Source organism: Phoca vitulina, unplaced genomic scaffold (genome assembly GCF_004348235.1).
Source record: "Phoca vitulina isolate PV1807 unplaced genomic scaffold, GSC_HSeal_1.0 scaffold22, whole genome shotgun sequence".
Lineage (NCBI taxonomy): Eukaryota > Metazoa > Chordata > Mammalia > Carnivora > Phocidae > Phoca > Phoca vitulina.
Genome location: NW_022589725.1, coordinates 14,969,270 through 14,987,605, shown reverse-complemented (window position 1 = coordinate 14,987,605; position 18,336 = coordinate 14,969,270). Strand labels below are relative to the sequence as shown.

The 18,336-nt window shown below is 55.2% G+C and overlaps 1 protein-coding gene across 1 annotated transcript; it reads right to left on the bottom strand.

Annotated features, from left to right (window-relative positions):
• Window positions 1–1,736: 1,736 nt before the first annotated feature.
• BPIFB3 (BPI fold containing family B member 3) lies at window positions 1,737–17,862 on the bottom strand. Its single transcript, XM_032419189.1, has 15 exons — window positions 17,745–17,862; window positions 16,940–17,096; window positions 15,365–15,469; window positions 14,791–14,931; window positions 12,976–13,039; window positions 11,147–11,207; window positions 10,292–10,383; window positions 10,004–10,183; window positions 8,381–8,434; window positions 6,342–6,512; window positions 5,430–5,497; window positions 4,160–4,202; window positions 3,331–3,394; window positions 2,763–2,839; window positions 1,737–1,766 (listed from the first exon to the last, which is right to left on the bottom strand). The coding sequence occupies exons 1-15, from the start codon at window positions 17,854–17,856 to the stop codon at window positions 1,737–1,739; spliced, it is 1,419 nt and encodes a 472-aa protein (XP_032275080.1). The 5' UTR covers window positions 17,857–17,862.
• Between the last annotated feature and the right edge of the window lie 474 nt (window positions 17,863–18,336).

Here is an 18,336-nt window from a genome sequence, read left to right as displayed (position 1 = left end):
AATCCTCAAACGACCTATGAGTGAGTCCTAGAGTGTTCCCATTTCACAGATGAGGAGCCTGAGGCACAGGGACCACTCTGCTCCTTCTCCATGCTCCCAGAGGAATCGGCTGAGGCCAGGTCATGGGCAGCCTTGAATGCCAAGCTGGGATTTTGGATGATTTCCTGTTGGCCGTGAGAATCCAGACAATGGAGGGCTGTCAGTGGTGGTGAGATGGCCAGATGAGGTCAAGGAAGGGCTGGAGGAGGATGGGATGGGAGAGGGGAGGGAGGGAGTAGAGGAAGGTTGCTGAGAAGGCAGAGCCATGTAGCAGTAACATGAGCTCACCATCCTAAGTGCTGGGTAACCCGCAAAACCTCATTACTATCATCTGCAAGTTACCGATGAAGAGACAGAGAGTCAGAGGGGTTGAATGAGTTGCCCAAAGCCACATGGCTGATCCGCAGTTGGGATGGATTTGAACAGAGACAGCTAACTTGGGCCACTCATTTAACCATTGCCCTGTTCTGGGTGGGAGTCGGGAGACAAGGGAAGTGAGAAAAGAGTCAAAGATAAGTTCCAACATGTCACTTAGCACCGGGCTTGGCATACAAGCCAATAGGGGCCAATACCTGTAAGGTGAGTGGATGGGATGGGGAAGGAGAGAGGAAGGAAGGAAAGGCAGGAGGCTGGGAGGCTGGCTAGGTGGGGGGTGGTCACAGAGTCATTCCTATTAATGCACAAACCTTCAGATGGGCTCCAACTCTCTTCTGTCTCCCCAAATCCTGAGCCACTCCCCAAAACTTCATTGGCACCTCTTTCCTCAAGCACACGCATAAGTGCCAACTTGGGGCCATTCCCCAGAACCCAGGAGGCCCAACCTGAGCAGTGGGGAGGAGCCCAGGACTGAAGTGGGACCCCCCCCGCCCCCGTTTCCCAGCCTAACTCTGCCGCGGTGCTGTCTTGGGCCAGCCAGCCCCCTCTCTGGCCTCAGTTTCCCCATCCACACTGTGAGCATTTGGTGTAGTTTGTTCTGAGGCCTATCCTGCGGTAAGTCCACCACCGGCGTGCAGCCAGTAGGGATCCCTCCAGGGCAGGACCAGGTCAGCCTTGCTTCCGGGAATGCTGGCTCCTTTCTCCCTGAAAAACTCCTATTCACCCTTCTGCTCACACATCACTTCTGAGAAGTGTCCCAAAGTCAGAGAGACAGAGACAGACAGACACAGAATCAGACAGACTCAGAGAGACAGAGCGAAAGATACGGGTACTTAGAAAAATAGATATGGGAAGGGGGTAGGGGCCAGAGGAGGGGGGCACGAGAGCCCGAGGCAGAGGTGAAGGAAGGCAGGACAAGACACATAGGCTTCCCAGGCCACCCAGGTAAGTTTGGGAGGCAAAGCTACAAGGACTAGGCCCCCAAGTCCTTTACCCTCCAGGAGCCCCGGCCAGGAGCTGGCGAGGGTCCCAGAAACCTGAGGAACAAACCAGCTGGGAGGTGCCGAGAGAGAGGAGTGGTTTATTGAAAGCTCAGAACTCTCCACTGTTCTTCAAAAAGGAGTTCTGTGCCCAGCCCTGCAGTCCCCACCCCAGACTGGGGGCAGAGCTGCAGGGCTAGAGCACCTGGGTGGTCCTGGGTGCCTAAGGGACACTAACACTGTCACCGACACAGGCCAGAGGCTGGGAGGGAAATTGAGGCCGAGTGGGCAGGTGCACGGACTCTGGAAGTCAACGGGGAGGGCAGGTGGCCATTCTCAGCTTCAGGATACCACGGTCAATACAACGGCATTCTGCAAGGAGCGACGGTTCTCGGTTAGCCCATCTGCCATGCCCTCCACCCCGGCTGCTGTCTCCATGTCCTCCTCCAATCCTCCCCTCACCCCCAGCCCTGTGCCCTGGGGTTAGCACCAGACCTGGAACCCAGCAGGCACTCGCTAACTGAATGAATGAACAAGTGAGTGAACGATGAATGAATGACATCCAGTGTGGGAGAGGTCACTGACTTCCGAACTTAAGTCAAGAGATCCAAGTTCAAGCACCATTTCTCCTGCTAATTTATTAAGTGGCCTTGGGCCAGAAATTTTACCTCCTTCATCCCTGATCCTCATCTGATAAGTGGATCCATAATTCCCTGCTCTGCCCACCTCCCAGAGTCGTTCCAAGACTCAAAGTGGTGCTGGATTGAAAAGGATCGTGAGGGAGTGCCTGGGTGGCTCAGTCGTTAAGCGTCTGCCTTCGGCTCAGGTCATGATCCCGGGGTCCTGGGATGGAGCCCTGCATCGGGCTCCCTGCTCCATGGGAAGCCTGCTTCTCCCTCTCCCACTCCCCCTGCTTGTGTTCCCTCTCTCGCTGTGTCTCCCTCTGTCAAATAAATAAAATCTTAAAAAAAAAAAAGAAAAGAAAAGGATCGTGAGGCCATGTTGATGTTCAGCAAGAAAAAATGTCATGAACTATTAGCCATGCCTGCCACAGGCACAGGATATTTGCTAGCCCTGGGCCAGGGGAGCTGTGACTCTGTGAGTGAATCTCAAATTCCATCCAATAGGTCAGATGCACGTCTGCATTCAACAGGAGAGGACTCTGTGATCAACCGACAATGTCTGCCGTGGGCGAGTGAGGAAGGAGCTGTAGCGCACGTCATATGTTTGACATTCCCAGGTGAAGTAACTTGTAATGCCCTGAGCAACTTAGAAAACGGTGCAGGGACAGACCAGATGGTAAGGCAGGGCATTCCCCTCAGCTCGAGCTTAAGGCCCATCAAAGCCACACCTGCGTGGGAAACTTACCTCGATGATCTTCAGGGCTGCGTTGGCAAAATTGACATTGAGAACCTTAGGCAAGGGAATTCCAACATCCAGGTCCACTGTGAGGAGGAAATGGTTGAGAGCCAAGGTAGGTTGGGGGCTGGGACAAGTTTCCTTGAGCCAGCCATTTCTGTTCTTGGGGACTCAGTTTTCCTGATTGGCAGACTCCTACTCATCCTACTAAACCCAAACAAAAATGCTCCTTTTCTGTATTGTCATCAGTGGCTCCCCTCAGGTTCTATCAGTGCGAGGTTCTATCAGTCCCTTGCACACTCTGAGTCATCTAAATTTTAATTATTTGTTTATATGACTATTTCCCTCTGGACTGTGAGCTTGAGGACAGGACACTGGTCAGACAGCTTTCAGGGCCCAGGGTTTGGCGTGATGGAGGTGCTAATTAATGTAGTTTGAATGGAAACATTGGTGCCTCAGTTTCTACATCTTAGAAATGGGGATCAACCCCTCCAACCTCAGTATCTCTATCAGAACAATAGGCAATCTGATTTCAGACATTCCATGTTTCCAAGAAGAGAGCAAAGTCCGCCCATACCATTGAGCTTCGGCACATAGGCCACCCGGACCACATCACTGAGCCATTCTTCTAAACGGGATGCCTGCAACAGAGCACAGGGAAAGCTGGGAGGTGTGGCTTCGCCAAGAGCAGCTCATCCCTTCCCCAGCAGGGAATCCAGAGGTCCAGCTGCTGAGCCTCCCCCAAGCCTGAGGACACATTTCTGGTGGGCACAGGGCCCACTGGGGTGGCTGTCCATCAATGACCCCAAAGGGGACTCTGTGATTTAGAACAGCTTCACGCAGGCCCCATGAGCTTGGAAGAACTGCTTTCCTAGAGGAAGGGTCTGTGGGGCCTGGAAGGGACAGTGCCTGAGAAAGAGCAGAAAACATGCCCAGCTCCAGTAGAACTTTGAGAGGTCTGCTCTTAGATTCCTATCCTTTTAGGGACCCTTAGAATGTTCTAGAACCTGAGACCATTTTGGGACTCCAGAACCTCCGAACTCTGAGAAGCAGGACACCAAGGGCTCTGTGAGGCTCTGAAATGTTAGAACTTTCTGAGTTCAGGAACATTATTACTGTGTGAAGTTCTAGAATTTTGAGTCCTTGTGAGATTCTGAATGTTTACAACTTTGTAAGGTTCCAAGACTTTGGAAGATCATGAGATTCACTTTCCTCAGATGATGACTATTTTACACATACATATACACACATGCACACTTGCTCTGATGTTTGCCCACTCTGGCTTGTTGGGGCAGAGCCCAGACGGGTCAGCTCAGGCATATGACCTATGACTCATCCTGCCCCTTTCCATCCCCCACTTGAAGACCCTCACCACTGGCAAGCTGCTCACCCTCCCAGGAACTTACATCAAAGGCGTGGGCAAAGGAGGAGGCCAGCTTGACACTGAGCCTGGGGGAGAGAAGAGAGATACTGAGCGGCCGCAGCACCCACCACAGCACCTACTGAGCACTGCTCTGCCCACCCCACTCCCAGGATCAGGAAACAGGGTTACAGTCCCAACTCTGCCTCTAGTCACCTCGACTCAGGGACTCAGTTTTCCCACCTGTAAAATGGACCTGAACGGATCTAACCTTCTTCTGATATATCATGACGGCCCCCTCTGACTCTACGGCCCTGAAGTCTTGGTCCCCCTCCCAATTGTTTGGCCCTGGGCAAGTGGCCGAGCCTCCCTAAGGAGTGGCCTTCCCAGAGACTAAGCACTGGACTCAGGGTTCCCGGCATCCAGCAGGCGAGCACTAAAGACAGCACTAAAGACGGATCCCAGCTGGCCCAAATACAGGTCCAGGGCCAGAGCCTGGACACACACCTCTATTTCCTGAGGGGCTGAGGCAGGGACTGCTACCAGGGAGGGGAAGCAAACCCAGGCAGGGGGGCAAGGCTAGAAATGGGGCGACAATGGAGCCTTGCAGGGGGGAAGCAGCAGCCTGAGGGCCTGCGGAGGACACGAATACGGGGTCAGGTGAGCACTGGGGGGCCTACGGCTCTGGACGGGCAGATCCCAGAGACCCCCGGGAAAGCCCCCCACACCTAGGGGAGGGACAGGTAGGTCCCCAGGCCTCAGGCCATGGTGACAGCACTGGGCCTGCAGAGTGGAGGCCCAGACCGCAGCCCGGCTTCCGGGGACAGCCCGCTGCGTGAGCCTGGGCTTTGCCGGCTGTGAAGTGCCATGCATGTGTCAGGAAGGACTGTCACCAACCTCACCATCTTGGTTTTTATGGTTATCATGGGACCTAGTTACCTCGGGGGTGGAGAGATTAGAGAAGTAACTAGTCCACATGAATAACAGAGAATTTTACAGTTATCTCCGTGGCTAGTCTCTGGGGCTGGTAACTCACGGAGTTTGGACTCCATGTCCCCGCAGCACGTTTATCTCCCAGGGCCAGGTTTGGAGCAGGTGCAGTGGTAGAAGCCTGCTCTGGATCCTGCTGCCCTGAGCCCCGGCTGTCCCATCTGTAAAATGGGCTAATACCGACCCCTCCCTGGCAGGTCCTGGAGGCAAGGAAGAGGCTGGTAGAACACAGGCAACTTGACTGGTGCTCAGCGAATGGGTGGTGGTTCCAGTCGGCCCCTACCTAGTTCTTGTTCCTAAAGACAAGGCCCAGGACCCCATGTTACCGTTCCAGGGACAGCGAGAGGTGCAGCTTGGTAACTGAGGGAGCCAGCTGGGCATTTAAAGTCAAAACCTGCAATGGAAAGAGCAGGCAGAGGTTAGCCATGAATGTGGCAGGAGGAGCTTGAGGACAGGGCCACTTTGGCCAACAGGTGAATTTCCACTATCCGTTCCCTCCACTAATCCCTACTGTGGCCCTACTGTGGGCTAGGGTTCACACTGGGCTACGCGGAGGTAACTTGAAGGCTCTGGTGTTCAGGAAGTGGAGCATTGAGGGCACCTGATGTTGCATGAGAGGAAGCTCTGGGGCTCCAGGAGCCTGGAGAGACCCACAATCCAGCCTAAAGGGGGGCAAGGAAAGGCATCCCCAGTGGGGTGACACCTGAGCTGAATCTTGAAAGAGGAAGTTAGCCAAGGGGGGAGGGGAGAGGGCACGGGGGGGGGGGAGCCCCGCCAACAAAGGCACCCAGTTGGGACCTGCTAGCCCTGAGTCACTGAGGCCGAGGGAGAAGGATGGGAAGGGCAGAGGATGGGGCGGGAGGGCACTGAGTGCCAGGCAAAGGTGCTTGTCCTGGGGGGCCAGGCAGAGAGTGAGCAGGGAGGGACCTGCCTCTTGCAGCTGTGCTTTTGGGAAAACCAGCAGAGGTGGAGGGCCAGGGGGAAGCTGGAGGGTCACCGGAGAGATATCTGAGCACAGCGAGGCTGAGGAGATGGGGAGTCATTCCTGAGATCTGAGGAAGGCAGAGCAGACAGGACCTGGGCCAGGACAGATGCGTGATGGAGCGGGCACCCGGGCCTCCCGGGCCTCAGCTCAGATGACGACAATGGGGGAGGGAGACACCCCCGAAATCAGGGTCTGGGAGAAGGCAGGCCCGCTCAGAGCCCCGGTGCCAGGCTCCCAGCCCTCGGCCACTCACCACATTCAGCTCGAAGAGGGCTTCAGGGGTCCCTTTAGGGGAGTAGGACAGCACATGGATGTTAGCTGGGATAGAGATGGTGGCCTTGCCGTTCTGGAGTGTGACTGACGGTGCTTCTTTCACCCGCATCGAGAGCAGGAGCTGCTGGCCTGGGGGCAACTTTCCCAGGGCCTGGAGAGAGGCAGGGGCAGGGCAGGGGACGGGAGGGCAGCTTCAGTGCCCCAATAATAGAATCAGTCAGTCAACAAACACCCACTGAGCACCTAATGGGCACCGGGCACCATGCTGGGTGCTAAGGTTACAGCCCGAACCAGACAGTCCTGCTCATGCCCCCCCGAGGCTGACATTCAAGCGGGGAGACATCAACCCACGGAATTGAATCAGGCTCTTGTCTCACAGTCAAAATCTCCCGCAAGACCCACAGGTCCTATACGACCCATCCTCGGCTCTCCTCTCCATCTTCCCTCCAACCGCTGGCCCCACATTCTCTCCTGACTCATGGCCACTTGGCTCTTCCTCCAAACTGCCTGGCACACCCCCAACCTCAGGGCCTTGGCACTTGCTGTTTCTTCCCCAGATACTCGCGTGTTTCCCTCCCTCCACTCCTTCAGCCTACTGTTCAAATGTCACCTCCTCAGTGAGGCCTTGGCAGGGCACCCTGCCTAAAAGCACTACCCCCGCCTTCCTCATCTGCCTTCACTGCCCCATCCTCTTCCACCTTCTGACGGGGTGTATAGTCTACTTATTCATGTGTCCAACGTCTGTCACCCCTACCAGGATGGCAGCTCCTGAAACAGGCTTTGGTCTGCTTTTCATCTTTGGTTCCTTCTGCACCTAGCACAGGGCCTGGCACATAGTAGGTGCTCAGTGCGTAGCGCTGACTGACTCACAACCAGGAAATTCCAAGATTCACAATCATAGAACCATAGAAATGCTGGAAGCCACGGAGTCACCGAGGCTTAGGACCACTTGAATGCCGGAACCCGGGGACCCATCCAGCCCTGACTCCCAGAGTCGCAGGGTCATAAAGACAGGGAATCAGCAGATTCCATCCTTATGTATTCACAGATTCTGAAGCCATGGAACCAGACTCAGAGCCGGGGCCATGGGGCTCTGACACAGCAAGTACAAAGACTTCTGCCTCCAGAGACAGGCCCAGCTTCCCCACGCTGGAGGGACAAGGCCCGGCTCTCTGTGGGCATGGGTTCCCCACTCCTGCCACCTCTGCCTCCTCCAAGTCCCTCTCCATCTTACAACTCCTGCTCTCGGGAGGTCCTCTGCATGTCTAGCCCCATCTCCTCCTTTGCCTGAGACCCCTATGCCCTTCGGCCAAGGACTCCCAGAAGCAGAGGCCCCAGCCACACCCGCTAAGGTTGATGTGAATCACCACCTTCCAAGTATTCAGTTTGTCCTCTGCACCCCCAAACTCCGATGCCCCCTCCATCTTCCCCAGTAGAAACCCAGACCTTCTGGGCCTCATTCCAACCTCTGTCAGCATCTGCTATTACGTAAGGACCTTGTAGTAGTCATTTCAACTTCAGTATGAATTCAGATTCCCACAGCTGGAAAGTGGCTGGTCCAGCCCCAGCTGAACAGTCAGGAAAACTGAGGCCAGGCCCTGAAGTCACATCCTGATGGATGCCCACTAGTCAAACCTCCCTGAATCCTCTCCTTTCCCTTCCCTCCTCAGGGCCAGCACCCAGAATCTTCTCCCTGGGGACGGAGAAGACCGAGGCCAACATGAAGTTGGGCAGGTGGACGGAGGGGAAGAATCTCCTGTCCTCTGCCTGACGGAGGTGCAACAGCCACAGGACAAATACCCGGTTGACTTCTGGGCAGTTAAACTCTGATCCTTTCCTCTCCGAGCAAAATCTGCGGTCAGGAAAGTTTAAGTGGTAGTCATTTAAACTTTAGCGTGAATTTGGACTCGACATTCAATTGCAGCTGTCTGGAGAGCGGTATTGAGAACGATTCTGGAGTTCACTCAGGCCCATCAGGAAAGAGCGACAATGATCAAAGCCCATGAGAGGGTCACTCACCTCAGGGACCAAAGCCGCCAGGTCTGTAGTTGTCAACGGCACATTGCTGGGGACCTGGACTCAAGCCCAAATGGGGTGTGGGGTGAACAGACACAGGACAGGAATTCTTCAGCATACACAAAGTAGTTCTGCCCACATCCCACCCACCCCTGCCAATTACACACACACATCCCTACAGACACTCGGGTTCCTCCTCTTGGCCACTGATGAGTGTTTACCACTTGCCAGGCCCACGCTAAGGGCTTTGTGTGCCTTTGCTCATTTCAGCATTACATTACAGATGGGAAGCCTGATGCTCCCGCCCAAGGTCATAAGCTGGTGAGTTGTGCTGCAGGATCTGACCTGGGAAGGCTGACTCCTGGACTCTTAAACTACTCTGCCAGAGCTTACGATCTGAAGGCCCAGGGATCTGATCCCAGACATTTCTGCCCTTTATCCAAACGGTCTTTTCTCAAAACCTATGAATTTGTTTCCAGTATTTACAAATCAAGGAAGTTCATATAAATTTGCCAGGCTCTGGCTAAAACTTTGGAAAACCTGATCACACTGGGCCTGCACCCCATCCCCTTGGGGAAGCTGAGTAGCAGCTGCCAGAGACACGGGGCACAGGCCCCCTAGCTCACTACAGTCCCATCAGGTCTGCTTTCATCTATAATGGCCCAGCCGCCCCGCCCTGATGTTTGCACGTGTCCACTTTGCAGAACATACCTGTTCACACAGGATAAACATACAAACGCATTCTCTCCTGGTCAGAGGATTTCCAGACACTCACCCAACACACAGCTATCACCCTATGGCCACTGAGGTCCCTTTCTCCTGCCACACACACACACACACACACACTGCTCTGACACACACATTCTCACACTCATAGTCTCTGCCTAGCCTCCCCTGTCTCCTCCCTCCAGCTAGAAGACACCTGCCTCCCAGCTCAGGGCCCTATTCCCACCTCCCATAGGCCTTCACAGTGCTCTCTGGACCCCACCATCAGGAAATGAGTGATCAATCCTTGCCGCCTTGGGCCTGAGTTGCAGGCAGAGGCCCCAGGGGGCTCAGATTCACTGCCTGTGGAAAGGATGAGACTAAGAAAAATGTCTTTGGGTGAGGCTCCTGCGGGGCTTCCAGACATCTGTGAGGGTACGAGAAGGGCCAGAATGGAAGCAGAGAGGTCTCAGAAGCTTTAGAACAAATGTCCAAGTGACTTTAGGTATAGTCCAACCCTAGTTTTCTTCTCTCCAACTCAAATCTGCTCTTGAGAAAGCAATGGAAATGTTAACCATTCACAGTTTAGTATAAAATTGGGCTTTGACTCCAGAAGGACTCAAATGGTATGGGGATGGAAAACTAGCTACATTTCATATGCCAGTTTTGACCGATTGAAAGTAACTTCCTGGAGTGCCATGTAGAGAAGGATTCAGATGTCCCATTCAGATTTAGCCAAGTAGAGGGCCATTATCGATTAGTGGTATCTGTCACAAGGACAAGAGTGGGCATATGCATGCCGTAAACTTGTCCAACCCTCTCTAGTTATAGAGAAGAGGGCTAGTCAAGGCTGACCAGTGATGATGTGACGAGCTCATGGCTAGCACTGTCAGGCCACAGCGGTGCAGGGGCCACACTTACCAGCTCCCGGGTGATGTCTATGTCAAGGGCACCGTTGGTCTGCAGGAGCCCAAACACGGTGCTGAAGAGGGGCAGAGGCACAACCACTTGGGATGTGTGGTCCTCCTTGGGGGGCACCTTGATGGGTTTGGGGGGCTTGGGGAAGTCGATGACATCACCAGCTACGCTTTTCACGATGGGCTGTAGGGGAGGAGACATCATTTGGAGGACCACCAGCATCCCCTACCCAGCCTCTGCCAGCACCCCACCCCGCCCCCGGCTGTGGGCAGGGCCTTGGTGGGCACTCACGTTGATGTCCAGCTCTATGTACTGGTTAGAGATAAGAGGCAGCGTGGCCAGAGTAAATTCCACGGACCCAAGAGCCCCAATGGGCACCAGGCCTACATGGGGAGGGGAGGAGGGAGAAAGACCCCGTGAACCCAGCCCCCAATAATAATAAGCCCGCCTCCTATCTATTGAGTGCCTAGCGTTCCACTAAGTATTCACTTGGGCACTAGGGTCATCTGCAGTTTATAGATAAGGAAGCTGAGGCTCAGACGGAGGACATCACCAGCCCAAGGTCACACAAGCCACAGAATGGAATGGCAAAGCCAGGATTTCTGTTTTCCAGAGCTAGTTTCTTTCACTAACCACGAGGTGGCCCCGCCTCTCTCAACATAACACCACATATAGGGACATATGCGCCCCTAAGTTCTATCCTTAGCCTGGTTATGTCTTTTTATATTTTTCAAAGGCATCCATGTCTCCATAAGGCTCAGAGAGACTGGAGGCCACTGTGGCTGTGGGGCTTTGGGTTGCTGACTTAAGCTCTGGGCCTCAGTCATCTTGTCTGTCCAGATAATAATAATATCTGTCTCGTGCTTCTGACAGCGCCAGACACACCACCAGTGCTGGACAAGTGGCCCTCAGCCCCTGGCAGGGGGAGACCTGGCTGGCTCTAAGCCTCCAGGCCCCGCAGAATCGGCCTCAGCCCAGAACCCCACCATTAGACCTCCTCCATGTGGCGGCCTCATCAGTCTGAGGAGGAAGTGAAGGCCCCAGAATTCTGCCCCTTCCTCTTCCCGTAGCACCCTGCCCCCCCTTGGGGTAATGGGAAGGGGGAGGGAGAAGGGGCAAGGAGGAGGGGGTTGGGCCCCAGCTTACTCAGCACAGTCCCCAAGAGCTCATTCACCACGCCCAGCACACTGTCCACCATGGGGCACAGCTGCGTCCGGAGGAGACAGGTGTTACAGGAAAATAGAAGTGGCCCCAGACCAGAGCAGGGGACAGCTGACTTTTCTCCCAATCATTTGCTCAGTGGTCCTGGGGTCCAAGGCAAGTCAGAATGTGCAGACGGACTGGGGGACACACAGGCGGGAGGCAGGGGTGGGGGGGCTGGACTTTGGTGTCGGAGGGCAGAGCAGAGGGCACAGAGGGCCAGTTACATGGGTCCCCTCAGAAAGCCTCGAAGGAGGCCGGGAGAACAGGGGAGGCACATTTCAGAGGCCAGCTGGGGGGTGGGGGCACAGCCCTCCCTTGAGGAGACAAAGGCAGCTGCCCCCTCCCAGGTCTCGGGCCCCTCCTGCTGTCCAGGTGGGCACTGGGCAACCTAGAATTCAGACACCGAAGAAGGGCAACCCCCCTCCTCCACCCGGAGAGTCAGGCCTGGGCCCCGTCCGCTGCGCACATCACAGTGTCATGTGTGCTCAGAAAACCCCTGGGTGAGGAGGACAGACACGAAGTGGTTTGGCTTCCAGAACCCCGGGTCTGGGAGTCACAGAATCTGAGTCCGCTGGAGCAGGAAGCCCAGAGGCGACCCAGTCCAGCCCCTTCCTACTTTCAGCCCCTTCCTTCGGCAGCTGGGATGGAAGAAAGGTGACCTGCCCAAGGTCACAGCTGTTCTCAGACAAGAGATGGCTACCTTTTCATTTATACTCAGGGACCCCCAACTCCAGGGTTTCTGAGGTCAGGCATGTCACAGAAATGAGAGGAGACCAGAAAGGGTTCTGCTGGGCAGGAGGGGCCTCCTCCTCGGCACCAGCGTGTGTAACCTGCAGGAAGGAGGGCCTGTGGCTAGGCTGGCTGACTGCACCAGAGAGGCCAGAAACAGGATCGTTAGGAGAAACCTCCAATCTCGAAATGTTAGTAACCGACCCTTATTTTTAAAACCTCTTAGAGTTACACAAGTCCTGTCTTGCACTCAGTTGTCCTGAAGAGCCCAGTTAGGGGCCGTGATTTAAATGTACCCCCTCCACGTTGTTGAAATCTGCCTGAGATGGGCCTGGGTTGGGGTCCTTGCTGCTGGGAGCTTCCCTTTTCCCCCTGAGCTTCACTTTCAATTGGCTTCTTCAAGCCCAGGGCAGTTTTGCCAACCATGGGCTCCCACAGGTATTCTTCATAATGACTCACAAGAGAAGTCCTGCCAGGACTGGGGGTCAGGAGGCCCGGCCACCCTTTGATCGCTGTGTGACCCCAGCAAGACCGTCCCCTCACTGGCCTGAATGAAAGGCGGCTTTGGGCAAACCAGCTTTTCTCAGGTTTTCGCGTTTGACCTATGATGTATTAATTTATATATATGTGCTTTTCTGGACATGTTTGCCAAGCCCAGGGCTCAGTTTTAATTCACTTTAAAACTGGGTGACTCAATTTTAATTCAAAGCTGGTTTAAAGAAAAGTATAAAGTCAATAATCATACAGGAGGGAAAGAGAGAGCAGGGGGCAAGAAAGGGGCTTGGATTTGGGAGCCAGGGACTCAGCTCATCTGGAGCTGTCAACTCAGGATCCGGAAGCCTGGGGATGGAGGGTGCCAGGCCACCTACAGACTGGCTGGCGATACCCGGGAGGCTCGGGGGCAGGCCAGGATGGGATTATCCAGTGGGCGTGCAAGGGGAGAACAGCCTAATCCTGCCTGGCGCCCAGATTTACTCAAAACTGGGGAAGGAGAGGTGCAGTCAAGGGGAGGGGCGTTCCTGGCCTGGGGCCCACACACTCACCAGTCCCGGCAGCACCTTGAAGAGTGTCTGCTCCACGACCCCGAAAAGCGGTGCGGGTAGCAGCCTGCACAGGGAGAGAAGTGTGAGGGTGTGGCCACCACACAGGGACAGCTCCAACTGGGGAGACACGGCCGGCCGAGCGGGCACTGGGGGCTCTGGCCGTCTCCCGTCTCCAGGCAGAGGGGGTGGGGTTTAAATCTTGGCTCTGCCTTGCCATGGAAACCAGGGGATGACTTCCGTTTCCCCATCTGTAAAATGCCCACCTTAAAGAATTGTTGCTCGATGTGGATGCAACTAGAGGGTATTATGCTAAGCAAACTAGGTCAGTCAGAGAAAGACAATTATCATATGATTTCACTCATATGTGGAATTTAAGAAATAAAACAGAGGATCACAGGGGAAGGGAGGAAAAAATAAAATAAGACGAAATCAGAGAGGGAGACAAACCCTAAGAGACTCTTAACTCTAGGAAACTGAGGGTTGCTGGCGGGGGGGGATCGGGTAACTGGGTGATGGACATTAAGAAGGGCACGTGATGGAATGAACACTGGGTGTTATATGCGACTGATGAATCTCTGAACTCTACCTCTGAAACTAATAATACACTATATGTTAATTAATTGAATTTAAATAAAAATTTAAAAAAAAGAATTGTTGCTGCCGAGATTACATGGGACTGTATTCATGTCTGGTATACATGCTCGATAAATGTCTGTTCCCTTCATCTTCTCCAACATTTATAGACAAGTGACATTTGGGTCCAGAAGAGTGCCTGGCTTAGAGTGGGGGTTCAGTAAACATCTGCTGGGTGAATGAAGGGATATTTGTTGAATGAATAAGAGGGGGAGGCCTGAGGATGAGAAGTGCATGTCGGGGGGTTCAGGTGTGTCTGCAGACTAGGGGAGTCTGGGGAGGAGGGCTGGCAACCACAGAGCCGCAGCCACAGAATGCCAACACCATCGGGGCTCTAGTCTCCCCAGAGCCCTCTCCAGCCCAGAGGACCAGGGTAGAGCCACCGGGATTTAAGGAGCCCAAAGACCCCACCTGGAAACCCTGGGAAGCCTTTCTGGAGCCAGGAGCAACCCTGGTTCACCCTATTCCTGGGAGTGACCACAGAGCTGTCTGATTATCCCTCACGCTCAGAGCCACCCAACAAAGATGGGCTGGGGGCGTGGGATTCGGCCTGGAGTGTAGAAACCAATGTGGAGATGCAAAGTGTGAGGCAGAGGAGGGGAGGGTGCCCAGCCCTGGGGAAAAGCCCCGGATCTGAGTCCAGAGGCCAGCCCATCTCCATCCTTGCCGCTATCTGTGTGTGACCTTCGGCAAGTCTCTTGCCCCCTTTGGGCCTCAGTTGTCCCACAGGAGTGATGGTTCAATGTAAGTGTAGGGAAGGCCACTGTGTCCTGGACAGTTGGGGAAAGACACGGATGTAAAAGTGCCAGAGCCTTCTGGATCATCCAATTTAGGTCCTCATTATACAGCTGGGGACACTGGAGCCCAGACAGAGGAGGGGGTTCCTCTGGGGTCACACAGCGAGTCGGGGGCAGAGCTGGGTCTCTGATGTGCTGAGATGGGGAACTGAGATGGCCAGGGTCTGCTCTGTCTGGGAGACGATCCCGGGGCGGGGGTGGCTGGGGCGGAGAAGGGGAGCGCCCAGTAGTGGGTGATGGTAGCTGTGGGCTGGGCCGGAGAGCCTGTCTGTGATGGGTCTCAGTCTGCGGGTCTGCGCAGCGGGCTGAACAGGCGAGTCCCACCGGCAGCCGGGGGAGATCAGGCCCCGCCCAGCCGGCCGCTCCCGGAGACCTGCGGACTCACCCCGAGAGCAGGCTGATGTGGCCCAGCAGCGTGCTGCAGCGCTTGAGGACGAGGATGGGCGTGCCCCGCGAGCTCACGCCCAGCGCCACCCGCGACGACACGTTCACCTCCGCAGCCAGCTGCAGGAGGCCCCCCAGGGGGCTGCGAGACCGGATGCTGGGGGCGTGGCCAGGCTGCCAGGCCCCACCCAACAGGGCCCGCCTCGGCCACGCCCCCGGGGCTGCGGGAGCCCTGAGGAGTGGGTGGGTGGCCCTGCGAGAGGGCTAGTCCCCATGCCTTCCTGTCACTCACTGCGTCCCTGCCCCATTTTGAGGGTTCCTGCACCCTCTTCCCCCACCCCGTCCAGTGAGCCTTGGGCAATGGGGCAGGGCAGTCCAGGGAGAGAGAGCTAGAAGTCTCTGGGGAGGGGGGTGGGGTGGGATCCAGGAAGGGACCGGTATGGAGAGGAAGTACGGTGGGAGGAAATGGGGGGTCAGTGAGATGGGGGTGAGGGGGGCAACAGAGTAGGGTCCCCAATGGAGCAGTGGCCTGGGGTGGGGAGCAATAGGGTAGAGGTTCCCAGGGACACACTCACCCTGAGCCATGCAGGCCCACCTTGGTGTGCAGGCTCAGCTGCACCCCAAACCCAGGCAGCAGCTTCAGCGACACCTTTGGCAGTGTGAGTTCCTCGATCTTCAGCCTGGGATGGGCATCAAGGGGCGGGCCACTCATTTCCAGACCCCCCCACCCCCAGTGTCAGTCCCTTAGTGCCTGGACCATCTCAGACCAGGTGGTGCCTAGAGCCTCTCTGGACTGTGTCCCACATGCCATCTGTAACCCATAAAGTCAACTGTGGGCCCAATTACTTCACCTCACTGGGCCTCAGTCTCTTCATCTATAAAGTGGGCCAATACTAGTACCCGCCTCAAACGTTGCAAAGACAAGTGAGATAAATGTGGTTGCTGAAGCTGGTACAGCATGTGTTCAATAAATGTAATATCGTCCTCATTGGAGGCTCAGTGAATTAAAGTGTTCTCCTCACCCCATCCCCATGGCCTCCATCCTGGTTCAGTCTCTGGCCTGGATCACTGTCTCCCCTCTCCCACCCCCCAGGTTCATGCATATGCAACTCAGCTGGGTTCTCAAACACAGCTCCCCACAGCTCATTGCTTTCTCTGTCCTCTGGGCCTTTGCCCAGGCTGTTCCCTCTCTCTGGAACACCTTTCCCTTGACTTTCCTTCCACTCTGCATCTACCTTTGGCTAGCTGATGCCTCCCAGCTATCCAGATTGACCTTGCCCCGATTCACCACCAATGGAATGGTTCCCACCCACGTGGGGCAGGCAGATAAGGCCTGTGACTAACACCCACACCCACCACCACCACCACTCTGGCTGGATGAACTTGGACAGGACCCTTGGCTGCCGGGGGCCTCAATCTCACCTGTTAAATGCCATTGATAACAGTCCTACCTCTAGATTCCATGGGATAATTAATTTACTGTGTTCAGCACAGTGCTAGTTACACAGAAAACCCTGGCTAGGTGGTAATTAAGTTATAAATATTAGCTATTATGTGATTTCATTCATTCATTCAAAAATATTTTTCAAACATCCATTATATATCAAGCACTATTAATGATATCGGGGATATGGCAATAAACAAGCCAAACAGGAGCCCTGCCCCTCCTGGGGTTTATAACCTAGCAGGGGAGGCAAGAAACAAACCAGTAAAGCATATGGGGTGCGGGGGAGTGATACATCTTCTGGAGAACTTGAAAGCAGGGGAGGGAACAAAAAGGGGTAGGTCAGAGCAGGGCTCTTTGCAGCAGACACCCAAAGGAGATGAAGCAGATACCTGGATTAGCCCAGAGAGACTAAACAACTTGCCTTAGGTCACACAGTGAGTAACTAGAGTCAGGCACAGAACTGGAACCCTCAACCACAGGGACATGCGGCTATCCCTGTGTTTCCTGATACACAGTGGACTCATTATTTTCCGACTCAGGCCCTGGGACTCCCTATCCAGGGCTTCCCCCATTACCCCCACTACCTGCCAACAAATTGAAGACAGTCAATCTCTTCTCTCTTCCCTGAAGCAAAGAAGGGACTAGCCTTCCTGTAGGGCTCATAGTAGGTGGACAATTGAGATGTCAAACTGTGAGGACTCACCCAGAAAGCTCTTCCACAACGCCAAAAACTCCTCCATAGCTCAGCAGGCCGCCTCCTCCGAGCAGTCCCCCAGAGCCCAGGAGGCCCTGGTTCACAGCTGTGACTGTCCCCAGGACGTTCTGCAGAATAGGCCCCCCAACCAGCGAGTTCTGGATGGCTACAGGGAGGGTTGAGGGTGGAAGGTTCATTTTACAGAAGGGGGAAATAGGGCCCAGAGAAGGGCAGAGACTTGCCCGAAGTCGCACAGCAAATCGGGTTTGGGGCCAAAAGTATGACTAGAGCTCCTTGACTCTGGGCCACCCAGTAGCACCAAAAGAAAGGGCAGAAGCAAAGGAGGGAGCCCACAGCCACCAGGGCTTGACCAAGATGGAGGAGGCCAGGTTGATTCCTTGAAGCATTTCCTATTCACAACTGCCCTACTATACCCCCGAGACCGTGACCCCGGGCCGTTGGGCCGCAGAGCACCCAATGCCTACTTGAGTTCCCCCACCCTGGACACATGGGGCAAAGACACTGGCCCAGCCAGCCCCCTCCTCTCCACCTCCTCCATCCCACCCGGCCCCATCCCCGAGGCAGACGCAGCCCCCACAGGGCCGAAGCCCGCCTCACGCAGTCCACCTCTCAGGAGAAGGCAAACTGATCACCCATGGGAGCCCGCAAGCAAACCTTTAGCCCCCGAGCTCTCTGAGTAGATGAGAATCACAGCCTGTTTCCAGCGCTTCCTTAGAACAGCCACCCTAGGCGTATCAGTGCGGACGTCTACATGGCAGCTGGACCCCTCACAGCCTGCCCACCTCAGGCTCACCTTTGCCAAGTTCATCCTTGTCAATCCGAGCAAGCGTGCCCACCTTCTCAAGCAGCCCCTGGCACGGAGTCACCAGCCCCCAGAGGAGAAGCAAGGACCACATGCGCAACATCCTCGGTGGCACACCTATCGGGGGCAAAAGCAGGAACTCTGAGGCACCCCTCGTGCCCCAGTCTTCGCCTGACCCCTGGGCCCCATCACCAGCCTGGGCCCCTCCCGCCCGCCTGGCCCGGCTCTGTCCAGCCTCACTCCCAGGAAAGCAGCAACTAATGTGCCTGACTTAGAAGTCATTCCTCTGCGTCCCCGGTGAATGCCAGGTCTCTGAGGGAGAGTGACAGAGGGACCTTCCTTCCCAGGACGGCAGCATGGGAGCTTCATTTCCTGGCCCTGCTTTCCCATTGGCTTATGAGGCTGTTTCAGAAGGTGTGGCTGATTGGGGACCCACTACTTAACATGTCCCATTTCTGTCTTCCCCGGTCTCTATGTTGGAAGGAATGAGATGGAAGGTGAGATCATGGCTAACTTACTAGTTTCATAGGATGGAACTTATCTTTATGGAGCAACTGCCAATGCAGTCCCATACCCCATAACC

Excerpts from the sequence above, each read along its gene's own strand:
- BPIFB3 (XM_032419189.1), bottom strand. The coding sequence starts at position 17,856 with ATGTTGCGCATGTGGTCCTTGCTTCTCCTCTGGGGGCTGGTGACTCCG. Across the intron at positions 8,435-10,003 it reads TAGACATCACCCGGGAGCTG|GTCCCCAGCAATGTGCCGTT; the intron begins GTAAGTGTGGCC and ends GCTTGAGTCCAG. Across the intron at positions 5,498-6,341 it reads CCCTCTTCGAGCTGAATGTG|GTTTTGACTTTAAATGCCCA; the intron begins GTGAGTGGCCGA and ends TTTCCATTGCAG.